This window comes from Sander vitreus, chromosome 2, assembly GCF_031162955.1.
Source record: "Sander vitreus isolate 19-12246 chromosome 2, sanVit1, whole genome shotgun sequence".
In the NCBI taxonomy this organism is placed as follows: Eukaryota; Metazoa; Chordata; class Actinopteri; order Perciformes; family Percidae; genus Sander; species Sander vitreus.
In genome coordinates this window covers 30,871,367-30,894,016 of record NC_135856.1, presented here as the reverse complement: position 1 = coordinate 30,894,016, position 22,650 = coordinate 30,871,367, and the positions used below count along the sequence as shown (strand labels likewise).

General features: G+C 40.1%; 1 protein-coding gene across 2 annotated transcripts; it reads right to left on the bottom strand.

The window, feature by feature from the left end:
* Nucleotides 1-8,639: 8,639 nt before the first annotated feature.
* Nucleotides 8,640-21,400, bottom strand: LOC144527624 (E3 ubiquitin/ISG15 ligase TRIM25-like). 2 transcript variants are annotated; one of them, XM_078265813.1, is made up of 13 exons: nt 21,285-21,400; nt 20,351-20,966; nt 19,670-19,765; nt 19,220-19,453; nt 16,945-17,113; nt 16,826-16,849; nt 13,771-13,836; nt 13,307-13,492; nt 11,856-11,900; nt 11,679-11,738; nt 10,562-10,699; nt 10,108-10,167; nt 8,640-9,999 (listed from the first exon to the last, which is right to left on the bottom strand). In XM_078265813.1, exons 2-13 carry the CDS (start codon nt 20,945-20,947, stop codon nt 9,467-9,469), a joined length of 2,208 nt encoding a protein of 735 aa, XP_078121939.1. In that variant the 5' UTR covers nt 20,948-20,966; nt 21,285-21,400; the 3' UTR covers nt 8,640-9,466. The 2 variants fall into 2 exon arrangements, with proteins under 2 accessions (XP_078121939.1, XP_078121948.1); XM_078265822.1 differs by lacking the exon at nt 16,826-16,849 and having other exon boundaries at nt 21,285-21,399.
* Nucleotides 21,401-22,650: the final 1,250 nt, after the last annotated feature.

Genomic DNA, 22,650 nt, shown 5'->3' with positions numbered 1-22,650 from the left:
ATTTTATTTTATTTTATTTTTTATTTTTTTTAAACTTTATTGAAGAATGTGGACATACAGTAGGAAGGAACGTCTTCTGTATATCTTAACAGTCTATGTTCTAGACGAGCCAGGGGGTTACTAAAGGAAAACAAAACAAAGCAAAACAATACATACACATATACAAATATTTTGTAAAGCTTACAAAGGTCATATGATCTAACAGCTTTTTTGTTTGTACAGGTGGAAATGGAAAACATGTATTGTTTAATATTGGCAGTCAGCTCCAAAAAGCTTGGCTTCTTTTTCAAAAACTTTGACTTATGTAAATAAAATTTGGTTAAAATAATTATCAAATTTATCACATAATACTCAGAATAAAGCTTTCTATCATATTGAGTGAATCCAAACAATACATGTTCCTTAAGTAATGTGAATTGAGGGTAAATGTGAACAGCAATGACATGTGATAACCTGCTCCAAAGTGTCTTGGTATATTGGCAAGACCAAAATAGATGTACCAGTGTTTCATTTAGTTCTCCACAAAAGGTACAGCTGATATCGATGTCTTTTTTCATTTTCTGCAGATAATGGTTAGTTGGGTAAAATCTGTGGAGCATTTTGAAAGAGATCTCTTTAACTTTGTTGATTAAGAAGAACTTGTGTGGCAATAGCCAAACCTTTTCCCAACAAATCTCAACATATGAAGACCAGTACGATAAAGCAGCAGGTGTACTCTTAACGTCTTGCTGAAAGAGTTGACGAGTTGCCTTATTCTTACTTTTAGCTTGTAGTGAAAAACAAATATTACCAACAATTGTTTCTTTCACATTTAACAGTATAGGGTGATCGCCAACTCCATTAAAACCTTTAAAGAGTGCTGAAGGTATTGCATCAAAAACAATAGAGAACTCCTTCGGAGAGACAGGGATGCCGTAGTGATGAATAAACTCAACATAATTATAAAGCTGACCACGCTGGTTGAGTAATTGGCTTAGAAGTAATATGTTGTTGTCAACCCACTGCTGAAAGAAAATGGATTTGTTTTTATACAAAATATATCTGTTGATCCAAATATAAAACCTGTGAGGAGAGAAATTATGCTTGTAGATCAAAGACCAAGCCAGCAGCATTTGTTTATGAAATGACGAAAGTTTAAGAGGAATTTTGTCAATATTATAGGTACATACCAATAAAAACTGGAGTCCACCAACTGAGGAAAAGACATAATGGGGAATAAAATTCCACAAGGAAGTTGGACATTTTAAGTAACGTTTAATCCAATTAATTTTGAAAGTGTTATTTAAGGTATTAAAGTCCAGGAAATTGAGGCCACCTTTACTGTACTCATTCATTAAAACAGACTTTCTCAGATAGTGAGTGCGGTTTTTCCACAAAAAATCATATAGAACTTTGTCTATAGTTTTACACATTTGTTGATCTACATATAAAGACTAATCTTGATCTTGATATTCCTTCAGCCTTCGAGAGGAGAATCCTGCCTTTTAATGATAAGTCATGTAAAAGCCAAAGGTTGAATTTCTTCCTTGTTTTTTCAACAATGGGAATGAAATTATTCTTGCATCTTTGCAGTTCATTTTTATCAATAACAAGCCCTAAATAATTAATACTATTCTTCACAGGAATATTAGAGATCATATCAATATCACAATCCTTAAGTGCTAGTAATTCACATTTTTTAAGATTGAAACGGAGACCAGAAGCTTTACTGAAAACTTCTATTATAGAAATTGCTGGAGGAACCTGGGAGCTGTCTTTTAAAAACAGTGTTGTGTCATCTGCCAGTTGACTTAAAATAATTGTCTTATCAGCGATGGAAATACCCTGCAATTGACTACATTGAATGTGTTCACATAAAAGTTGGGCTGCAAGCAAAAAAAGGTAGGGAGATATAGGGCATCCCTGCCGAAATCCACGTTTGATTTCAAATCTGGGCGAGGGTCCATTTTTAAGTTTAAGGGAGCAATTTGCATTATTGTAGAGAGTTTTGATCGCATTACAAAAGAAATCCCCAAAGCCAAACTTCTTAAGTGAATGATAGAGAAAATGGTGCTCGACGGTATCAAAAGCCTTGAAAAAGTCTAAGAAAAACACAAAGCTGTCATCTGAAATTAAATATGAATAGTCAACTAGATCTGAGACTAGTCTAATGTTGTTGGAGAGATGCCTATTGGGCATAAATCCTGATTGGGTTTCATCAATTATAGAGTTTAACACTTTTTTAATTCTTCTAGCAAAGATCAAGGCCAACATTTTCTAATCATTATTTCAAAGACAAATTGGACGCCAGTTATCAATATAAAGTAAATCCTTGCGTGGTTTAGGGATTAAAGTGATCAGACCTTGAGTCATACTCCAAGGTAAGGTATTGGTTGATATGCTTTCATTAAATACCTGCAATAAGAAGGGCACCATCTGCTGTGAAAACAACTTATAAAATTCTGACTATAAACCGTCTGTCCCCGGGGACTTGTTGTCTTTTAAATGTTCCAAACACTCACTGACCTCTGCCAGGGTTAAAGGGAGATCACAAAGATCTCTTTCCGAGTTGTCGAGTTGAGGGGTGTTATGTAGAGAGTTGAGGAATATAGAAGCATCATTTTCTGAATATTCTGAAGTATATAGCTTTTTGTAAAACGAGGAGCAAAAATTAGATATTAACTGTTGATCATCAGTCATAGAGTTGTCAATGTTTAACTCATTAATGGTATTAACTTTTGCATGGTACTTTTCCAGTTTGAAGAAATATGAAGAATTCTGTTCTCCTTCTTCTAACCACTGCTTCCGAGACCTTATAAAAGCTCCTTCTGCCTTCCTCTTATATATTCTATCCAGGTTCTCTTGTGAATTAAACATTTCTATTTTTTTCCTCCTCTGTTAAAGCATCTGGTGATATTTGAGACAAGACCGATATACCTGTGATAACGTTTTGTTCCTCCAATTTCGTCATTTTAGCAAGATTGCTACCAAGCTACCTCAAATATTTGGCTGATTCATATTTAAATAACTCCCAATTAACACTAAAGGATTTTTCCATCTCAGCTTTGTTGAAAAAGTGTTTTATCAACTGTGAGCTCTTCTGTTTAACCTCCTCAACTTTAAGGAGAGAGTTATTTAATTTCCAATAATTGGCTTTGCAACCATCTGAGGGAAATCATTTTATAGAAATGTAAATTGCTTTATGATCGCTTAAGGGACAGGGAAGAATGTTTACTGTCACGTCTTGTTTTTTAATACTATTTGACACTAGCCAAAAGTCTATACGGGAAAGCCTAGTTTTGTCTTTGTTACTCCAGGTGAAGGATAAAACATCTGGGAATTTAATTCTCCATATGTCAGTTAAATCATATCTTTCCATGAAAAGCTTAAAGTATGTATTTCTACCGCTATCACGCGCAGGTGGCCATCTATCAATCTGGGAATTTAAAGTAACAATGTCTCCTCCAAGTAAAATATGAGAGTTTGGAAACTTTGTTAACCAATGTTTGAGTCTATTCTCTACGTCAGCAAATAGTTGAATGTTTTCTAGATTAGAATTGTACCCATATACATTAAAAATAATTAAAACAATCTTGTTGTAACTAATCACTTGGCAAATAAAGTGCCCTTTTGGATCTGTATCTGTGTGTAGAATGTCACCATTATACCTTTGCTTCATCGTTAAGACACCAGCTGATGTTTCTGAGCAGTGAGAGAACCAGAACTCATTACCCCACTGAGTTCTCCAAAAACTGACATCACTTGAAGTTGAATGAGATTCCTGACAAAACGATAAATCTGTGTTCAGCTGTTTAACATATAAAAACAAAGCTTTACGTTTAGTAATATTTCTTAACCCCCTGGCATTTAAAGAAACAATAGACAATGAAATATTTCAAGTAGAAAAGGCTTATGAGATACTATGGAACAAATAACCTAATAAAGCCATACCGAGCATCAAGCTGCACCTTAGAGTAATAACGGTTAACTTATTAGGTGGAAAATTAAATTGAAAATTGAGTTCCAAAAAAAAAGACCAACATATTTCAAATAATAGTCTTTCAAAAAGTTGGTCAATAAGTATATTTTTTAGGAGATATATTATATCCAACATAACCGTTTTCCAAACAAAACTTAGGACCAGGCTCAGTAATAAAGCAGTAACAATAAACCAAGAGCCTGGATATTCGTTTTGGCTGAGTGCCAAAAAAAAAAATTTAGTTAGTTATGAGTTATGTTTTATGCTCATCATTCAGGTGATTTAAGGTCACCGTCAGTATAGTCCAGTACTTCAGGTGATTTCCTTCCCATCGACAAAGGCTCGTACTCCAACAAAGTAAGCAGGCTTTCCCTCACTACGTGCCTTACTCACCAAAGGCCACATCTTCAATCTGGCCTCCTTGACTGGTTGAGGGAGATCTTCGACAAAGCGGAGCTTTTTCTCACGCATGATGGGGTGATTTTTGGCTGCCTTCCATAGCGCATCTCTGTAAGATCTCTGGGAGAATCTGATGATGATTGCTCTCGGCCGAGAACTGGCAGGTGTTGGTTTTCCAATAGGATGAACGACGTCGATCGCGGCTAGGAGCTTGTTTTCATCTGGGAGAATACTCCGACAAAGCTCAACAACTTTCCCCTTCACATTTTCTACAGAGTTTTCGGCCACTCCATAGAGTTTCAGGTTCCATCTTCTTGAATAGGTCTCCAGTTCGCACACACGAGTTAGAAGTGCCGCCACTTTTTTTTCCTCCTCTTGAAGACGACCATCAACACTTTTTACTTTCTGTTGTGTTTCTTTTAATTCATTACAAGCAAAGTCTAGAGTTTTCTTCAGCCCTTCAATTTTCAGTGCGTTTCCATCAATTTTCTTGGGAGTTTTCACTCACCAGCATTTTTATGGAGTCAGCCTGCTCCTTTATAAGCTGAGAGAGAGTAGAGATAACGACGTTATCCTGGGGTGTTGAGTCAAGTTTTGTTACATAGAGAGCCTTTTTTGCAGCTGGGGAATCACACGGAGTCACAGGAAGAGGGGGGAAATCTTCTGACATGGAGACTTCTACCGTTGACATAGTGCTAGCCAAGGTTGTGCTAGCATAGTCGTGGCAGGAGGCTATCAGAGCATTACCTGCCTGTACATCAGGAATGACATTCTTCTTACTCTTGTTCATTCTCTTTCTATCACGGGATGACATATGGTCGTTTCCCACAAGTAAAAACATTAGTTCGACAATGTAAGGATATAGTATTTTTTAAGTTTCCACCAAAATAAAACTTTTGCGCAGGAGCTCAGCAATAACGCACTTACTCGGCCGCCATCTTGGTCCCGCCTGCGTGGTTTATTAATAACGCCTCAATTCAGACGGTAACTGCGTAACTGTCCGTCCAACAACTCGTGACTTCTGACCGCTTCCTAAAAGCCAAATTAAACAAGTGTTAAATACAAACTCAAATGTATGCCTACATACAATGAGTAAAGATCTACGAGAAGAAAATGTAACCTAAACAGAGCTGTGTAACATTGCAATCAAATGTAGGCCTATCTAAATGAAAATAGATAAACTTGAAAAATATAGCCTATAACACCTTCGTTTATAAAGCACTTTTCAAAACAAATTACAAAGTGCTTCACATACAATTAATTATATTGTAATAAAATACAACAAATGATTTAACACCAGTAAGATCAATTAAAAGTCCAAAATAATGAGTTACTAGCCTATATATTTAAGAAGTCCTGATATATCTGCCACCCAACTATAAATTTGTTTATTCAATACCAATGGCGTTAAGTAATACAATTATTTGCAAACCGTGTAATGCCTCTACTTGTGAAGCGGTAAGAATGAGTCAGGAAAAGCATTTATTTGGACTACTAAAATGGTCAACAGAATAAAGGAAGTGACATTTTCAGGAAAACATATAGTTTGTAAAAGGACCCTGACATGAGAGGATTAATATCAATGTCATCTCTGTGCTTGTGGACCCATATCTGAATGAGACACAGAGATAGGGGAATTTCCCAAAATCTTGGACTGCTCCATAAACCATTTGTGGCTTCTTCAAAAGAAAAACGAAGTGTGTCTGAGAGAAAAAAATCATATTTTATTAATAGCATTCATTGGTTCATTTGTGTTACAAACTGATTTTGATTCATCCAAATGCAATAGAACATACACACACAGAACTTTTGACGGCACCCAATTTGGATAAAATCCAATGCACTGGGACCCTTGAAAATATTAGATACAAAGATTAATTAACTATATATTTCAGTTGAGGATCAGCAAACAAACAAAATGATCTGCAAGCCACTACGGATGATGTAAGATATATTTTAGCCAAAAACATAAGCAAAAGAGTCAAATGTTGCATGACAAACACCTTCATTCTGCTATGCATAGAGACACCTGTTATGTTATTTAAGCTTGGTAGTAAGAGTAGACTGGTGTCAACACAATATTAGTACTCGGACATTTATTATGGTAGTTTCACAAAGTTATGTGTCCCAAACCATAATTCTCCATTGTTGATATATAGTAAAAATGGCAGATTTCACTATACAGGTTCAGACTTTACATGCAGTGATGTTCAGTATCTTCATATTTTGACGTGTTACCTAAAAATAAACGTCCATATACCTGAGGTGCATGGCCTGAAATGCCTTACAGAGATCTTTTAACCCATCCAACAGTTAACTGGTTAATTCCCCACGGAAGTCATCATGTACGGACCTTAACCAGCATATCAGTTAGGGCACTCCATACAACAGTGACTTTTGAACACCTTAAAGTGCTCATATTATGCTTTTTGGCTTTTCCCCTTTTCCTTTATTGTGTTATATATCTTGTTGTGGCTGTATGCAGTCCAACAAAGTGCTGCCGCAAGGGACTAAACACTGAGAGATGCATAAACACGCTCAAGATTATATTGCCTGGATTTATTCCTCCACGCGTAAAATACAATTAGCACTGCAGTTACCAAATGTAAAGTTACCTTGTGAGTCGAAATAAGTGCGTTAGTGCGGTCAACAGAAAGTTTGCTCCCAGGCTCACCCCTGACCCTCTGTCAAAGCCCAAAAATCTCAGGTGAACAGGTGAAGCAAACAAATATGTTATCACTTCCGCTCAAACCGCGATGAAAACGCCCACCACCAACAATATAAGTGCACAACATAACAATCAACAAACCCAAATGAGACCATAAACAACATACAATATGTGGCTTCAACATATTTTTTGTGTGTGCATATAATAGGTTTACAAAGTGAAAAAGCCCAAAGTCCACCCCAAAGGGACTTACCATCTCCAACAGAAAACACTGTTCACAAACTGCTCCAAACAGCTCTGTTGTAGTCCAGCCTTTACTTCAGAGACAAACGTGCGTCACTTTGTAACACACGTTATAATGCTCGCCTAGCTGCTAGCGTGGCACGCCCTCATACTCTGCTTCTGACTGGGTAGAAGTGCTGACCGAGGTACTGAGCATGTGCGACTCCCAACAAAGATGGGACAGAAGTGAGATGCCTCACTCTGTAGCTAAAACAGAGAGCTCAACACACAGGGTGAAAAGAGGAGCTGCAGCAATGTGCAGTACAACAAAAATATGGTATTTTTTGAAAATTAAACCATGTAAACCTCTTCTGACATAACCTCTAAATACAATTATGAACCTGAAAATGAGCATAATATGAAAACTTTAAATGCAGTGAGGTCAGTACCTTTGTCAAAAAAGAAGAAAGAGAACCATACTCAAACAACTGACTTCACTTCACTTCACTGTTAATGTACCGTATGTTGTGTAGACCGATCTCAGACACCCATACGGTATGTAATTTCACACCTTCAGCACCTGCATGATCGAGTCGCCAGTGTGCTTTGGCAAACTCATCTTACAAGCCGGGGGTAAACTTTGTATCACGCAACAAATAATTCACCCCTGTGAAACTACTTCTACCACCTTACGAAAAAAAGCCAACCGAGCCACTCTGTTGGCTTGTTGGTTTATTGTGCCTCCCATAGATGTGACATTATAGCATTTGGAGCACACCATGCAAACATCACATCCCGGGTTCAAATTTGGCCGAGGACCATTGCTGCATGTCATCCTTCTCTCTCTCTCTCTCTCTCTCTCTCTCTCTCTCTCTCTCTCTCTCTCTCCCCCACCAATTATTTCCTGGCTCAAACTCCACCAATAAAAATGGCACAATACCATAAAAACAACAAAAAGAGAGACTGTCGGAAAGTGATGAAACAGAGTCTATAGGACTTCTCTTGTCATCAGCTGAATCAGTCAAAGAGTTCAGGAAGTAAAGATGTAGGGCTGGGTGATACGGACAATTTCTTATCTTATCTTATCTTGATGACAAAGTTTGTCTGTCCATTTGGGTATCCACTGCTTATGCACATGACTCGTATAATGATGTAATTTGAAAATATCTTAACCTTTTGCCATAGCGCCCAGCCCTATAACCTTAAGAGCTGCACTCCAAAACAATACATCTTTCACATGCAGATGTCACATGAAGACACTGTACTGACATATGCTGGAGAGTGATGTAATTAAATCACTTTTTTTTTCCAGTCACATTCGCAATACAGGAGACACACTTGCACACACACGCTGTACGGTAAGTGTATGGTGTGCTCTATGTGTGTGTGTGTGTGTGTGTGTTATAATCCTAGTAAAGGAGGAAGTAGATCAAATCTCTGAAACTTGAAACCAACACAAGATAACCCAGCTACTGCTCCTCCCAGCTTCAGGCCATCAAGGCAACTGGCTGAAAGGGACTGAGTTACATTGTTAGCTACTTGCTGTATACGTTTTGCATCCGTTTCAGTTAAGTTTGATGGGAAAAAAATAACAGATCATTAATGCTGCTCATCTTTTGCCATCAAGCAGCATTAGGGTTTTTATTCCTACTGCATACAATATATATAATATAGCCTTTAAAACCTTTAAAATCTTGTTTTTAAATAAATACTTATTATGAAGTGCTTGGAACTCATAAGTGCGTCCCAAGCACTTGGGATGCCGTTTGTAGGCTTGAAAACACAGAATATATTGCTCTTCTTGTGTTGTAAAGCCAGCTTGTTTTTGTTTGTCACACAACCACAAATTCAGCGGCTGTGAATCACAGCTAGCACAGCTAACGACAACAGCTAGGGACTTACAGTAGCTATGACATGCCATTAACTCTTGACATCCAGTTCAGTTGTGATGCTTAAAGCTGTCTGTAGACTAATATTCTCAGGCTGGGCAGATCAACCACCACCATATATTCCTTAATTTTCTTGGTTTAAAGCAGAACTAACAGTGGGGCACTAAGTAAGCACTAATAGTGGGCATAATCATTGGTTCACCTGACCCATTCCAACAGCACAAAATGCCATAAATTGCGATTAGAACAAAGCGTTGACTGTATGTATGTATATATATATGTGTGTGTGTGTGTGCCTGCCTGCGTATGCCATTAAATTGCATATGCTTCTCATGCCTGCAGCTTGCACAAAGAAATGGACGAGCCACTTGAGAAAATCCAGAAAGCCGGATACACAGCTTCAGCAAACGGGAACACAAAGGAATGGAAGGGGTATGCCCTGTCGGCCACGTTATAGAACGTAGCAGTGCCCTCGTCACAATCCAACAGCACGCCTATGCGCTTTGGATTGGGATTGACCAGCACGGTCTCACTGCTGTTGTACCAAGCCGACAGCTTGACGTTAAACCACTCCACGCACCAGGACTCTGCGTTGCGGCCCAGTCGACTGGTGGGACCTTTGCGGTCAATGCTGCTGTAGGCCAAGCCTACGCCAATGAAGTTGCTGCAGCTCAGCCGGACTTCCCAGTAGTGGCGGCCTCTAGAGAAGCCCTTGGAGGCGAGCACCTGGGAGCAGACGGCGAAGCGTTCGGGGCAGTCGGGGTAGTTTGCGTGCTCGTCTGACACAGAGGCCTTAGTGAAGCCCTCGGTCAGTGCGATGCGTTTGTGGGCCGTCTTTGGATCCAAAGTGAGTATCGTGCCATCTGGTGGGGACAGAAAAAAATAAATAAATAGACCATTCAAATAACAAAACGTGGTTGCTACTGTACTACTATATGAGGGGCAGATCCCTGCTGCGCTCATGCACTTACATTTCAGAAGTTCAGTTCTTTTCTCAGCAGATGTTATGTTTGGGGGAATGTCCAACGTTTCTACAACAGAAGACGAAAAAGACATTTGTTATTTGTTAGGCTCAGGGATAACAAATACAAGCTTTAAAAAGGGAAAACGTTTCAGTTTTTCAAGTCAGTTTAGGGGTGCTGGAGTACTCCTGCATATGATAAAAACTTGTATAAAGCCTTTTGTGGCTCCAGAGGGAGCTGCCACAAAGTCTAATAAATTGCCGTAAGTGATGTCACTTGAGACAGTGTTAGTTAGCGCTGGATTGTGGGTAATTTAGGGGCCAGGTTTTGACGAGGAAAAAGAATGAGTGGAATAAAAAAAAAAAAAAAGACGATATCTCTGCCCTGAATCGATTTTGATATTTATTTATTTTTTAACTCTCCATCATGAGTCTGACAATGTTGCACTCTTTTTTTTGTCTACCTGGTTGCTTTTTGGATTCAGCTGTAGGACTACAGCCTCTGGATTCGTCGTTCCCACCAAACTCCAACAGGTTTTCCATTGAACAGGCTTGATCCTTTTTTCTCATGTTGTCCTCTTTGGCTTTGGGAGGTTTTTGTTCTAAAGATGAAAAATAAAAAATAAATTGTTTTGTTATGTAACTGCAGTGAAAAATCTGAAGAGCTAAGTGTTATGTGACATTAATTAAAACAGAGTTGTTACACCAAACAATGATCAGGTAGAGGCGTTGACACATTACACAAGAGTCTTCCCTCATTAATATAAATGGGGTGGAGAAAAAAAAAAAATATATATATAAAAACACATCCAGGGCTCGACAGTCATTTTGAGAAATTGGCAAACAATTCTTGGCTTCTATCTGCCATCAGCAGCAACCACGTTCTAATTTTTAAATGGTTTTAATACCCATTTTCTGCAGTATTGACGCACTGGTAGGCGCTGAGCTTTCTGCTCTCTCTTCTCTCCGACAGCAAGTTTTATTGCAGAGACCACATAGCCCCGCCTCCTCTCACTCACTCACAGTGCCGTCTTCTCACTGGTTGAGTATGAGAACTTGCGGGTTTGGTCATGGTTATTCCGCCCTCCCTGAACGTTGGAGTTTCTTTTGGTTTGGTTTGTTTAGTTTGGCAGCATAATGCTGACGTAACTTCTAACACAGCTAGCATAACTTCTACATCTATGTGGCAAATAAGCAGCACTCAAGTCAGTTAGCTCCATGCTAATACATAATGCGCGTTAATGCGCAAATTAGCATCGTGATCGCCACAAAGTTGTCTAACAAATGATCCATTTGACTTCACATGATTAACATAAAACAACGTGTGTGCTCATAATTACAGGCATAGATTTCCTATGCTCTGTGGTAATCAGGGTACCTTTTTAAGACCTTTTTAATACCACCTGGGATGAAAAGTAGTGCTTATTCACGGCCATATAATGGAAAATCTGTTTGGATTTTAAGCCAGAGTTAAGAGATCAATAGCACCAAAAACTACAGAACCTTCATGAGGGTATGATGTGTTGTTTTAGAATGTATTAGCTTTAGCTAGATGTATCTAATAAACAGACATTTCCTTACTTTGAGGATTCTTCTTTGTGCTTGCTTTGGGTTGAAAACCTTGATCTGTCCACATCAGCTCTGAGAGATAGGAAAAGGCAAAAGAAAAATGCATTTTATTCTTGAACCAAATGCTTGTCATTCATTTTGCTTTTTACACATTATCATAAAGCATATGTGTTGGAGAGATGAACATACCATTTTCCTGGGAAGGGTTGAAAGGTGGAAATCCCTGATAAGCTCCTGAGAACACGTCAGATAGTGTCATTAGATAAGATCAAACTTTACTAACACATACATTACAGCAGCTCATGAGTTTACAAAAATCTAAATTCTAAATCAATTTTGTGATACAAATGAACCAAGATAGGAGAGCTTAGGGCTGCACAATTAATCAAATTTTAATCACGATCACGATTTTGGCTTCCCACGATCAAATTCACGTGATCGAGCGATATTTAAAATGCTTCATTCCGTTCATAGAACGCTCTGTATCAAAGTTTTTTTTTTTTCCAAAGCTCCGTAAACCACTGTCTGATCACGCGCCTCCATGAGCCAATCAGAGTGGTTCCCTGCACCGCGCAGCTTAGTTTAGATGTAGACAGTCACAGAGGACAGAGTAACATGAGGAAAATTCCACAACAGATAGCAGTCGGTCATAAGTCGTCACGAGGTTTACCATTTTACCAGTAAACGCAACATTTTGTCCCGTCTGTGTTGTTTTTCAGACAACAGCAGTGACCAGTGCTAGTTTGAGTCTTTTAGCTCATAGCTTTAGCGGCAGACTGTTGTACGTCCCGCTGTTGGAATCCTCTACAGTGAAATACAGTCACACTACACCGTTTAGCTGTCAGCATTTTAGACGTGTTTAATCCAGTTACTACTGCAGCTCACGGTAGGCTAACGTTAGCTGCTGTGTAATGTGTTATTAGTGTTTACTAGCTTGACATGCAGTGATGTTTCTGGTGCCTCTAACGTCTGTTTTGGAGCATCAGACATGTACGCAGACATTTAAGTGGCACCGTAATCCGCGTTGCTATTTCGTCCAGTAGATACCGGGCACCGGTGCCCTATTGGCACCGGATTTTAACATGCGGCGTTAACGTGAACAGAAAATTGCAAGTTCCATCCCGAGGCTATTTTGCAGAAGCACCGTTGCTCTGTCTGGCGCTTAGCACCGCCGAAGAAGATTGCAATTGTTTAAAAAAAAAATGCCAGCGCACGTTTTTTACTCCTATCCACAAATGTTGTGTGGACCATCCAGACCCTCCTCTGCAGCGCTGTGGAGGAAGGTCTGGCAATGCGAGATGAGGGTCTGACTGGCGTTGCAATGACTGGCCGCTCTGACTGCTTGGACCGCGCTGTCCGCCCCGCTGCGACTCTGCTGACCGCGAGAAGCATTAAACCTGTTAAAGCGTAGCACTATTGTTTTGAACCAACTAACCCAAAATTCCAGTGCTAATATCTGCAACAAAATTGGACATGGTTGGCTTCACTATACTTTCTTAAGGGATCTTCATCCATGAAGTTTAGTTCTCTAGCATTTTTCAAATGATTCTGATTGCATACGTTTTAGTAGAAAAGTGATACAACCACAATGAAAACTGGTGTACTCGGTGTGTCTGATTGTGTGTGTATATTTTATTTACCTGGACTTGGTCCTGCCATAAATTGAGAACCCCTGAAAGGGCCATGTGGATGCTGGGATCGATAGAAGTTCCCATGTGGTCCCACAAAACCAGGTCCAGGAACTGGGTGGAATAATGGCTGGATGGGTGGACGACCTGGACTGTGGGACCTGGGCCCTCTTTTCTGCTTTTGCGGCTTGGGTTCTTCTGCAACAGAGAGGGTGAAATCAGAAGACATTTGGTGCACATTTGTTTGTGTTTTAAATCACACGGTAAAGAAAAAAAAATGCTCATCAAATTGTTTGCAAGCACTTAAATGATATGCCTGACAGAGATGTATGAAGGTATTTTGTCAAAACCTCAGAAGGTACAGTATTGCACACTAAATTCACATATTGACTGGCAAAAAATCCACACATTTTGCTTCTTTTTTTTTCTTCATTATTATGTATGAATGTTTATCATACCCGTAGGTTATAACATACCAGATTTCGGCTGAGATCCAGTAATTCCAGAACTTGCGGGTGCCGAGCCCAGATCTGCTTTCTCATCTGTGAATGGGAAGTGGACTTTATATAGCGCTTACAATTTTCCTCTCATCCCATTCACACCAAGTTTATAATAGTTTGGAATTTTTATATATATATATATATGAATTATTCCAAAGCTTCAAATAATTACGTAAACATATGTACAGTTAAATCACTGTGAGCCAAAACCTCAGATTTCAGACCGTCCCACTACCAAAAGTTTCTCTACTCTTAGAGCGGTTTAGATTTGGTGAGTTCAGAGCTGTGGACTCTTAAATCATCCATCTTTGCTCACTACATCTTAGCCTTTCTTACCCTCAGGTGTGCATTAAATTGAGCGTAAGCGTCAGTGGCAGGCACTGTAGTCAAGACGCTGCTAACCGCTATTGGCCAACAACATGGTTGCATCAGCTGAGCTGCAACAGCTGATATGCATTAACACATCCGCTGGTCAACTCCCCTCGCTGCTAAATGGCTACACTCGAACAGGGCGCCCTACTTAAAGCTGCTTTAGTTTGCTCCTAACTGCTTGCTGCTCGCATCTGTGCTACCCATCTCCTCCACCTTGTCGTGTATAACGTGGCATTTGCTTGTATGTCATCGTTGCTACTCTGTTCATATGGGGGAATAGTTAAGCTCTCCCAGTCTTAAACTGTGTGAGCATCCCCTAATGCTGCTGCTGCTGTCCCCTGACTCTCTGCTCTTTCATGGTGCTCATGAAAGGTCAGGGGACTCCTCTGAACCGCCAAATTTAATTACTAATTTATTCAATAAAATTTCCTAAAGCATTTTTATTGTCTGTGTTGTTCTTGACTTTAATGGACCTGACAGAACTACAGGATGTGAACTTCTTTTTTTAAAGACAAAAATGTGAAATTATCGGTTTTCTTATAGGCATCAGCCATGAGAAGCAGGTAACAATCCGGTTATCATATCGGCTGAAAAATCTGGCATCTTTAGTTTAGTTTCAGTTTGGTTTTAGCTTTTATGGTTTTAGTAGTTGGTTTTTGTTAGGGCCAGGTATAATGTCTCAGAAGTATTTAGCTATATATCCATAAAAAAAAAAAAACATGGTTAAAGAACGGTTTAGGAACGGCCGCATTGTTTGAATCTTTTCAACTTGAGTACTCTTTCACCAGCACACTTAGAAGAAAACTTCAATACCTGCATTTCATCCCGACCTCAGCTGGAAAACATTAGACTGAGCTGGATAGCTTGGTTTATTGGCATTTGATCTGCTTCAATATTGAAATCATGTCCCTGTTATTTCATTCCACAAGACTAGACTACATGCCCAAAACCATATTGATTAAAGGTGCTCTAAGCGATGCTGGGTGACGTCACTTCTTGTTGACGTTCAAAGTATTGTCAAACAAATCGGAGGCTAGCTCGCCCCTCCCTGCTCCTCATCCCGTCCTCTCCCCCTCCCTTCCACGCACTAAACCCCCCAACCCCCCCCCCCAAATCCTTCTTGTCGGTTATTGGCTGGAACACTGTTTGTCATGTTTCGTGGTGCAGGTTGGCACAGTTTGTTTTAGTTGCCGTTTGTGGAGTCTGGGCTGTTGTTTTTTTTTTTACAGTGTGTTCAGGGGACCGGCAGCTAGCGGATAGTGAGGAGATGTTTGCTGTATGTGACAAAAAAATGTTCAGCGTTTCCCACAGATTAAAAAGAAATTTGAGGTGGACACGGTGTGCACAGAGGGGAGGGTCTGTGTGTGTGTGTGTGTGAGAGAGACGCGTGAGTGACAGAGAGACGGAGGGAGAGCAGGGAAAGGAAATGCAGCTAAACGAATACGCTGCGTGTTTTAAATAGCATAAAAAAAAAAAATATGAATAATGAAATGCAATATGTGGCGGCTGGTGTTGATTCTGTGGCGCACCACCACGAATTATTCTATGTGTGGGAAACACTGATGTTGTAGCCTAAAAACCGCGCAACATCGCTTAGAGCACCTTTAATTGTGAAGCAATTGCGGAAATCTCCTGTGAATGTCAAGTCTGTTCAATTTCTGTGTTTTAATGTCACAAGGGTTGACGGGAATGCATGCCGTCTCTCTTTTTTTTCACTAGTGATTGGCAGATAAATATGGCCGACATCTTAACATAAAAAATTAGCCATCAGGGAAACATTATCCATCAACTTGGGACTACATTTGAGCACCAAACATCACCGAAGCAAACATAGTCTGCCTCCCCTCGTCCAGGGCGAGTCCTGTGCTCTGTCGGTGCCAAACAAGCGTCTCCGATCTCCTGTTTCTGGGCCAGCCCAAGTTCTATTTTATCCGTACCACTTTCCTGCATCTGGACATCAGCCGGGTCACACTGCCTGAGGAAGATGCCATGGGCAGTGATCGCCTCAAGGTCTGCTGCACTTAACCCAATCCCCTGGCCTCCTTCTCGGATGTTTAGGAGTGTATCTCTGTCATAGGCATAACGTGCTCCAGTAACAAAGGCAAAAAGACAACAAATTAAAACAAAATCTAGCCAAGTTCATGGGAACTACTGCCACAACTGCATTTGCCGCCCTCACCATGGTAAAAAAAACTAAAACTGAAATTAATTTACATTGATTTTTTTATTAGTTTTTAACAAGGCAATATTGTTTCAGTTTAGTTCAAGTTTTTTTCTTAAAGAATATCGTTTTTGTTCAGGCCTAGCTTCAGCTCACAACCTTCATTTTTCTCACTGCTTATTGTCGTTTTCATTTCAGTTTTAGTTTACTAAATACTACTACTACTAAACCTGATTCACACACACTCGCACACTAACAGCAGCAAGCTACGAAGCTACCATCTGGAGCAACTTGGGTGTCTTGCTCAAGGACACTTCCACGAGAGAACAGGATCAGCTAGAGAATCAAACCGCCAACCAACCATGAATTTAGCGAACGACCCGCTCAACCTGTCGAGCCACAGATGCTCAATCAGTCCCAGTAGCCCGCCACCACAAAACACAGCATTGATTAAGTCAACATTTGACTCCATCTCCCAGTATCTCCCACATAACTCACCAGGCGCAACAATGCCAGATTCTTCTGCAACAAAAATTGGACACGATTGGCTTCATTATAATTTCATAACACATCTCCGAATGTAAAGCCTCCCACTCAGAATGTACCTGCACAGTTACCTGGTTTAAGTTTCAGCAGTCTGGCGTCAACCGGCTGTTTCAGGAGGTCTGTCAGATGCTCCTTCAGGGCAGCAGAGAAGGCCTGTGCTGCCGTCACCTTCTTGGAGTCCAGGTTGATTCGAGGGGTGTAAGGTTCAAAGGTGACGGCCAGGGGCAGGTTAAACGAAGCCTGCGAGTAGAGGAACACAATGTCGTTTGCTTGATGGAAAATTGTTTAATTCTAAACAGTCGAGATAAAGCTATACTATTTTATATCGTTGATCAAATACGAGGCAATACTGTAATTGAAACATCATTGGAATGATGCCAGAATAAAGTTGTCAGATTGCAGTGTGACAGTTGAAACGTAGCAGCAACAACATCTGGCCTATTCCCAGGTTTCTTCACAATCATTCTGTCTCCTGTACATATGAATTGTGCGATCACGTGTGATCTTAAATTCAGAGATTTAATCAGATCAATCCTCAAAAGTTTCAGGGCTGTACGGCTGAAACGATTCCTCGAGTAAACTCGAATAATTTGATTACTAAAAATCCTTGATGCAAAAATGATTTGCCTCGAAGCTTCGTTTTGTTAATGTTACCAACGTTGTATCGCTCACGGTGTTTCCGCACGGTGGATTATTACTGTCGCACACCGGGCTGACAACACATGCCATGAAGACAAAATGAAGAAAGAGCGTAAGGGGCTAAGAGAAGAGTCAGGCTGGAGAAAACGACCGAAAGTGTCCAAAGTTTGGAATCAGTTCAAACGTAGTTAAAACTAAAACTCTGTAAAGTGTGTCTACTGCAAAACCGAACTAGCTTACCACAATAATAGCACGACGTCAATGCTTCAGCATCTCAACAGAAAACATCGAGTCTAACTACACCACACACAACAACTACCAAAATCAAAGAAAAGAATATACGTAGTGGTGACCACAATTTGATCTGAAGAGCCGACTTGTTGACTATCCCTTCGGAAAAACAGCTGATTGTTGCGCACCATTTTCTCTCTCTCTCTCTCTCCACGGAGAAACAGCTGATCAACGATCTACTAGCATACGTGTAACAGAGCTGTGTGACATTGTAATCAAATATATAAATGAAAATAGGTTGAGTATAACTAATATTTACATAGAGGCCTATATACAGATCAGTCTCAGGTTGAAACTTGTAGTTCTGCAAGTTAAGTTGCACAACTTAAGGTAATGTTTATGTATGTTTAAAAACAATGTAATATGGCACTTAAAGGCACTTAATGTGTTTGATATTGTAATGTAGGCAATACAAATGTAGCTTTTTCCGAAAATTAAACCAAACTATTGTATATTATTGCTCTTCAATAAAACTTATCCGATTAATCGATGGAATAATCGGTAGAATACTCCATTACTAAAATAATCGACAGCTGCAGCCCTACTAGAATGGTCCTGGTCGGACATTGTTAAATATTAAGGCTGCTCGATTATGGAAAAAAATTTTTTTTTTACACATAATCACGATTATTTAACATGATTACTCATTGACTTTTAGAAAGATGTTGCATTTAATGTGATGTTGCATTTTATTTTTTTCATTCCAAACAGAAGACAAAAGAAGAGTTTACTACCAAAATGTAATGTGCAAAATAAATGTTTTTCTCGATTACATTGTTTTTGTGATCGGTAGGAGCCAAAATCTAAATCGCGATCAAAATTTGATTAGTTGCACAGCCCTATTAAATATATAAAATTAAACTAACATGTTCAACTGAAAGCATGCTCTGCATCTTTGAACGACTGCAGGACAGGTTCACATTTTCTCAAATACATCTTAACCCTTTGCTTAGTTTTCACTCCCTGTCATTGTTATTTTTTGGAATTAATTGGACTACTCAGAAATGCCATCAATTTGCAAGAGAGTTACTTCAGTTTGGGATAATCATGTTTTGAGTTTTGGAAATAAAGTTCCCATGCAAGCATGTATTATGTATAATGTCATATTAAGACCAATTGATTTACCTAAGTCAGAATCAAATTAGTCGGCTGAACTTTGGAATGAGGACTGTGGATTTTGTCCCCAATCACTTTAGAAAGGGATCACTTCACAGCCAGTATGAACAGAAGGAAGGACCCTCCAATAACCCTTTTGCTGTACATATGAGCATGTGAGTGTTGGAGTTGAAAAAGTATGAACCCATCAATGTTCATTTAATTCTCAGAAAGTTTCAGTTCCATGTCAAGGCATTGTACATGTGTGTGTGTACTATACTATACAGATGCTGTTCAGAATGATATTCACTGTTGTCTCACCTGTAGGAAGGCCAGAGTTTGGGACTGACTCAACAGACGGTGGATATCTTCTCTAGCTTTGCTCAAAGTGTCAACGTTGTCGGTGAACTTCTTCGCGAGACCCTTGAGTTTGGTCTGACCACTCTCCAGCTCGCGGTCCACTGCGATCAGAGCATCACGCTCCTCTCGAGCCAACATATCGCGCATCTGCTGATACTCAGCTGTCAAAGCAGCCTTCCTGTTGGTCGCTGAGTCCTGGGGAGAGGATCCATAAATAGATCAGAAGGTAACAAGACAGGGCAAGCTTAGACAAAACAACAGAAATACAAAAAAAAGTGCTATGGATTGCAAATGAACAGGAATCACAGAATAAATACATTCATCTTTTTTCAAGTTTCTTCTTTCAAGGCACAATGTTTTAAATGAATACTATGAATTATGATTAACAATAAATCAAATGATGAGGGTTACCTTTAGCTTGTCCTGCATGTCACCCATTAGAGATAAAACATTCTCATTCTTCGTAATCTTCGCGTCCAGCAAACTTAACTTGTTCCTCAGGTCGGACTACAAACAGAGAAACATGACACATTCAGTTAATTCAGACAGACACGCACACAGGTGTTTTTCACAAGTGCTCACAACAATGTATCCTGCTCTGCCTGTAAAAGGTTGTCATTGGAACTAGTTTCAGTTAACAGAAATAGTCCCTATGGAAACTGCTGACAGCATGTTCTGTGCTTATGTAGACAGGTGCACCGTATCTGGAAAACAAGTGTGCGTTTAATTTATGAAATGTTCAGATTTTTCACACACACACACACACACACACACACACACACACACACACACACACACAATCTTTGTGGGGACCAGTCATTGACATAATGCATTCCCTAGCCCCTTACCCTAACCTTAACCATCACAACTAAATGCCTTACCTTAACCCTTACCCTAACCCTAACCATAACCCTAATCCTAAAACCAAGTCTTAACCCCACAAACAGCCCTTTAAACTTGTGGGGTCCAGCATTTTGGCCCCACAAAGCTGTCCGGACCCCACAAGTGTACTGTATTTCCGGTTTTTGGACCCCACGAATATAGTTAAACAAGAACACACACACACACACACACACACACACACACACACACCTCTTTCAGGTTCCTCTGCTCCTCTGGAGAAATGAAGGAGCATCCTTTGTGGACCTGCTGGAGGCAGAGGCTGCAGATTGGGCGGCCATGTTGGCTGCAGAAGAGCTCCATCAGCTTGTGGTGGTCCGGGCAGATACGCTCCGACAGGTCGCCGACAGGCTCAATCAGTTGGTGGAGACGAAAGACTGGGTTTTCCCGGTGAGGCCGCAGGTGCTCCTCGCAGAAAGAAGCCATGCAGGTGAGGCAGGTCTGGGACGCTTCTGCTTCCATACATGCATCACAACGTATGGAATTCTGTTTCGCGGCTTCATCGCTCTCCTCTGACGTTTCTTTCAGGCTGGCCTCGCTCTTGTTCGTCCTCAAGTTGAAAGTCTCCACAACGGTGCTGAGGACCGTGTTTTTCTTCAGCTCCGGTTTGGTGGCGAAGTGGGTCCGACACTGAGGGCAGCTGTACGAGTCCTTCCAGGTGGCGAGCAGGCAGTCCTGGCAGAAGTTGTGTCCGCAGGGGATGGTCACCGGACAGTCAAAGGGACTCAGACAGATGCTGCAGGTCAGTTCATCCTCCAGACTCATCAGAGAAAACTGACTGTCGGCCATGATGAAACGTCTGATGACGCTGCCAGGGAGAAACGAAACTTAACTCGTCAAGTGCATGAAAACGAAACTGAGAGAGACACTCAGATGCTCGCTTAAATTCATTTTCCAAAGCAACATTTATTCTCAATGTCGACGGGTTTCCTCTAGTTTTGGCGTAGTTTGTTAGCAAAATTGCTGTACGGATGGTAAAACCATCAGTGTAAAATCTTAAAATGTTACTCAAGACGATGTTTGAACATTCAGCGCGACGACGCCGAGTTCGACATTATATGTTTACATTGACATTTTTTAAATCACATGAACAGGCTACTCGAAAAGAAATACCCCCCCACAACACCTTAAATCCTCGGGTGTGTAAATGTAGTTCAACTTCTCACTCACTCCAACTCGACGTTCAGTTTACAGTCTGTTGTCCCAGTGTTCCGATGTCAGAGTGTGGGAGTAGTCTTCTGTCTATGGGAGTAGTTCAGTCAGTTCAGTCAGGTGACAGGTCAGTAGAGCAGCCGTTAATTCATGTACAGCCGACAGTTTTTAATGTAATTATTGAAGTCGAGCAATTCAAACAAAATGATTCAAATTCAGTTTCTAGTGATATACATATTTCTGCCCATGAAGAGTATCATACAATGGAAGTCAAGTAAGGCTATGTACAGTAGCCTAACTAACGATAGATAGATAGATAGATAGATAGATAGATAGATAGATAGACAGACAGATAGCTAGATAGATAGATAGATAGATAGATAGATAGACAGACAGACAGACAGACAGATAGATAGATAGATAGATAGACAGACAGATAGCTAGATAGATAGTTGATAGATAGATAGATAGTTGACAGACAGACAGACAGACAGACAGACAGACAGACAGACAGATAGATAGATAGATAGATAGATAGATAGATAGATAGATAGATAGATAGATACCAGGGGTGATTCTAGGATCAGACCTTTAGGGGGGCTCAGCCAGGGGCGCAACTACCCAGTGTCAGAGGGGTATGCAGCAACAATTTTGGCTCACTGGTCTCATCTCTACGTGATGTCATAGAGTATTTATACAGGAATTTATAATTAGTTTCCTTAACTTTAATGTTTATAGTTAAAGGTGAGGTCAATTCCGTACACAGAGTTAACGATTCTTTTTCACTAAACTTCTTTTTAAGCTCTAATTCCCAATTTATAATACATAATGATAAAATTATAACAATTAGGGATGGAATTCATCATCTTTTGCCCTTAACTTCTAACGGTTCACCTTTGAATGCAGGAGTGCTAGAAAGAACGACAGGACCTGACATATACTTAGACTGCTTTTTCCGATAGACCTTCAAGAATCAATGCTAAAGGTCTCTTCAGCAAAGCCATCTACTTGTCTATTAGACCCCATCCCAACGAGGCTACTTAAAGAAGTGTTATCTGTGGTTAACACTTCGTTACTAGATATGATCAATATGTCTTTATTAACAGGTTATGTACCGCAGTCATTTAAAGTAGCTGTGATAAAACCTCTTCTGAAAAAACCCACCCTCGATCCTGAGGTCTTAGCCAACCTATATCTATATAGTACTATAATACGCTAAAGTTAACCATGGCGTTCCTCAAGGCTGAGTGCTTGGACCAATTCTTTTCTCCTTGTATATGCTTCCTCTAGGCAATATTATTAGGAAACACCCAATTAACTTTCACTGTTATGCGGATGAC

What these genes read in the sequence shown, in the direction of transcription:
- LOC144527624 (XM_078265813.1), bottom strand. Translation starts at nt 20,947, where the DNA reads ATGGCCGACAGTCAGTTTTCTCTGATGAGTCTGGAGGATGAACTGACC. An exon ending in TATGGCAGGACCAAGTCCAG is followed by an intron (nt 11,901 to 13,306) that starts GTAAATAAAATA and finishes ACGTGTTCTCAG; the next exon opens with GAGCTTATCAGGGATTTCCA. An exon ending in TGAATCCAAAAAGCAACCAG is followed by an intron (nt 10,168 to 10,561) that starts GTAGACAAAAAA and finishes CTTCTGTTGTAG; the next exon opens with AAACGTTGGACATTCCCCCA.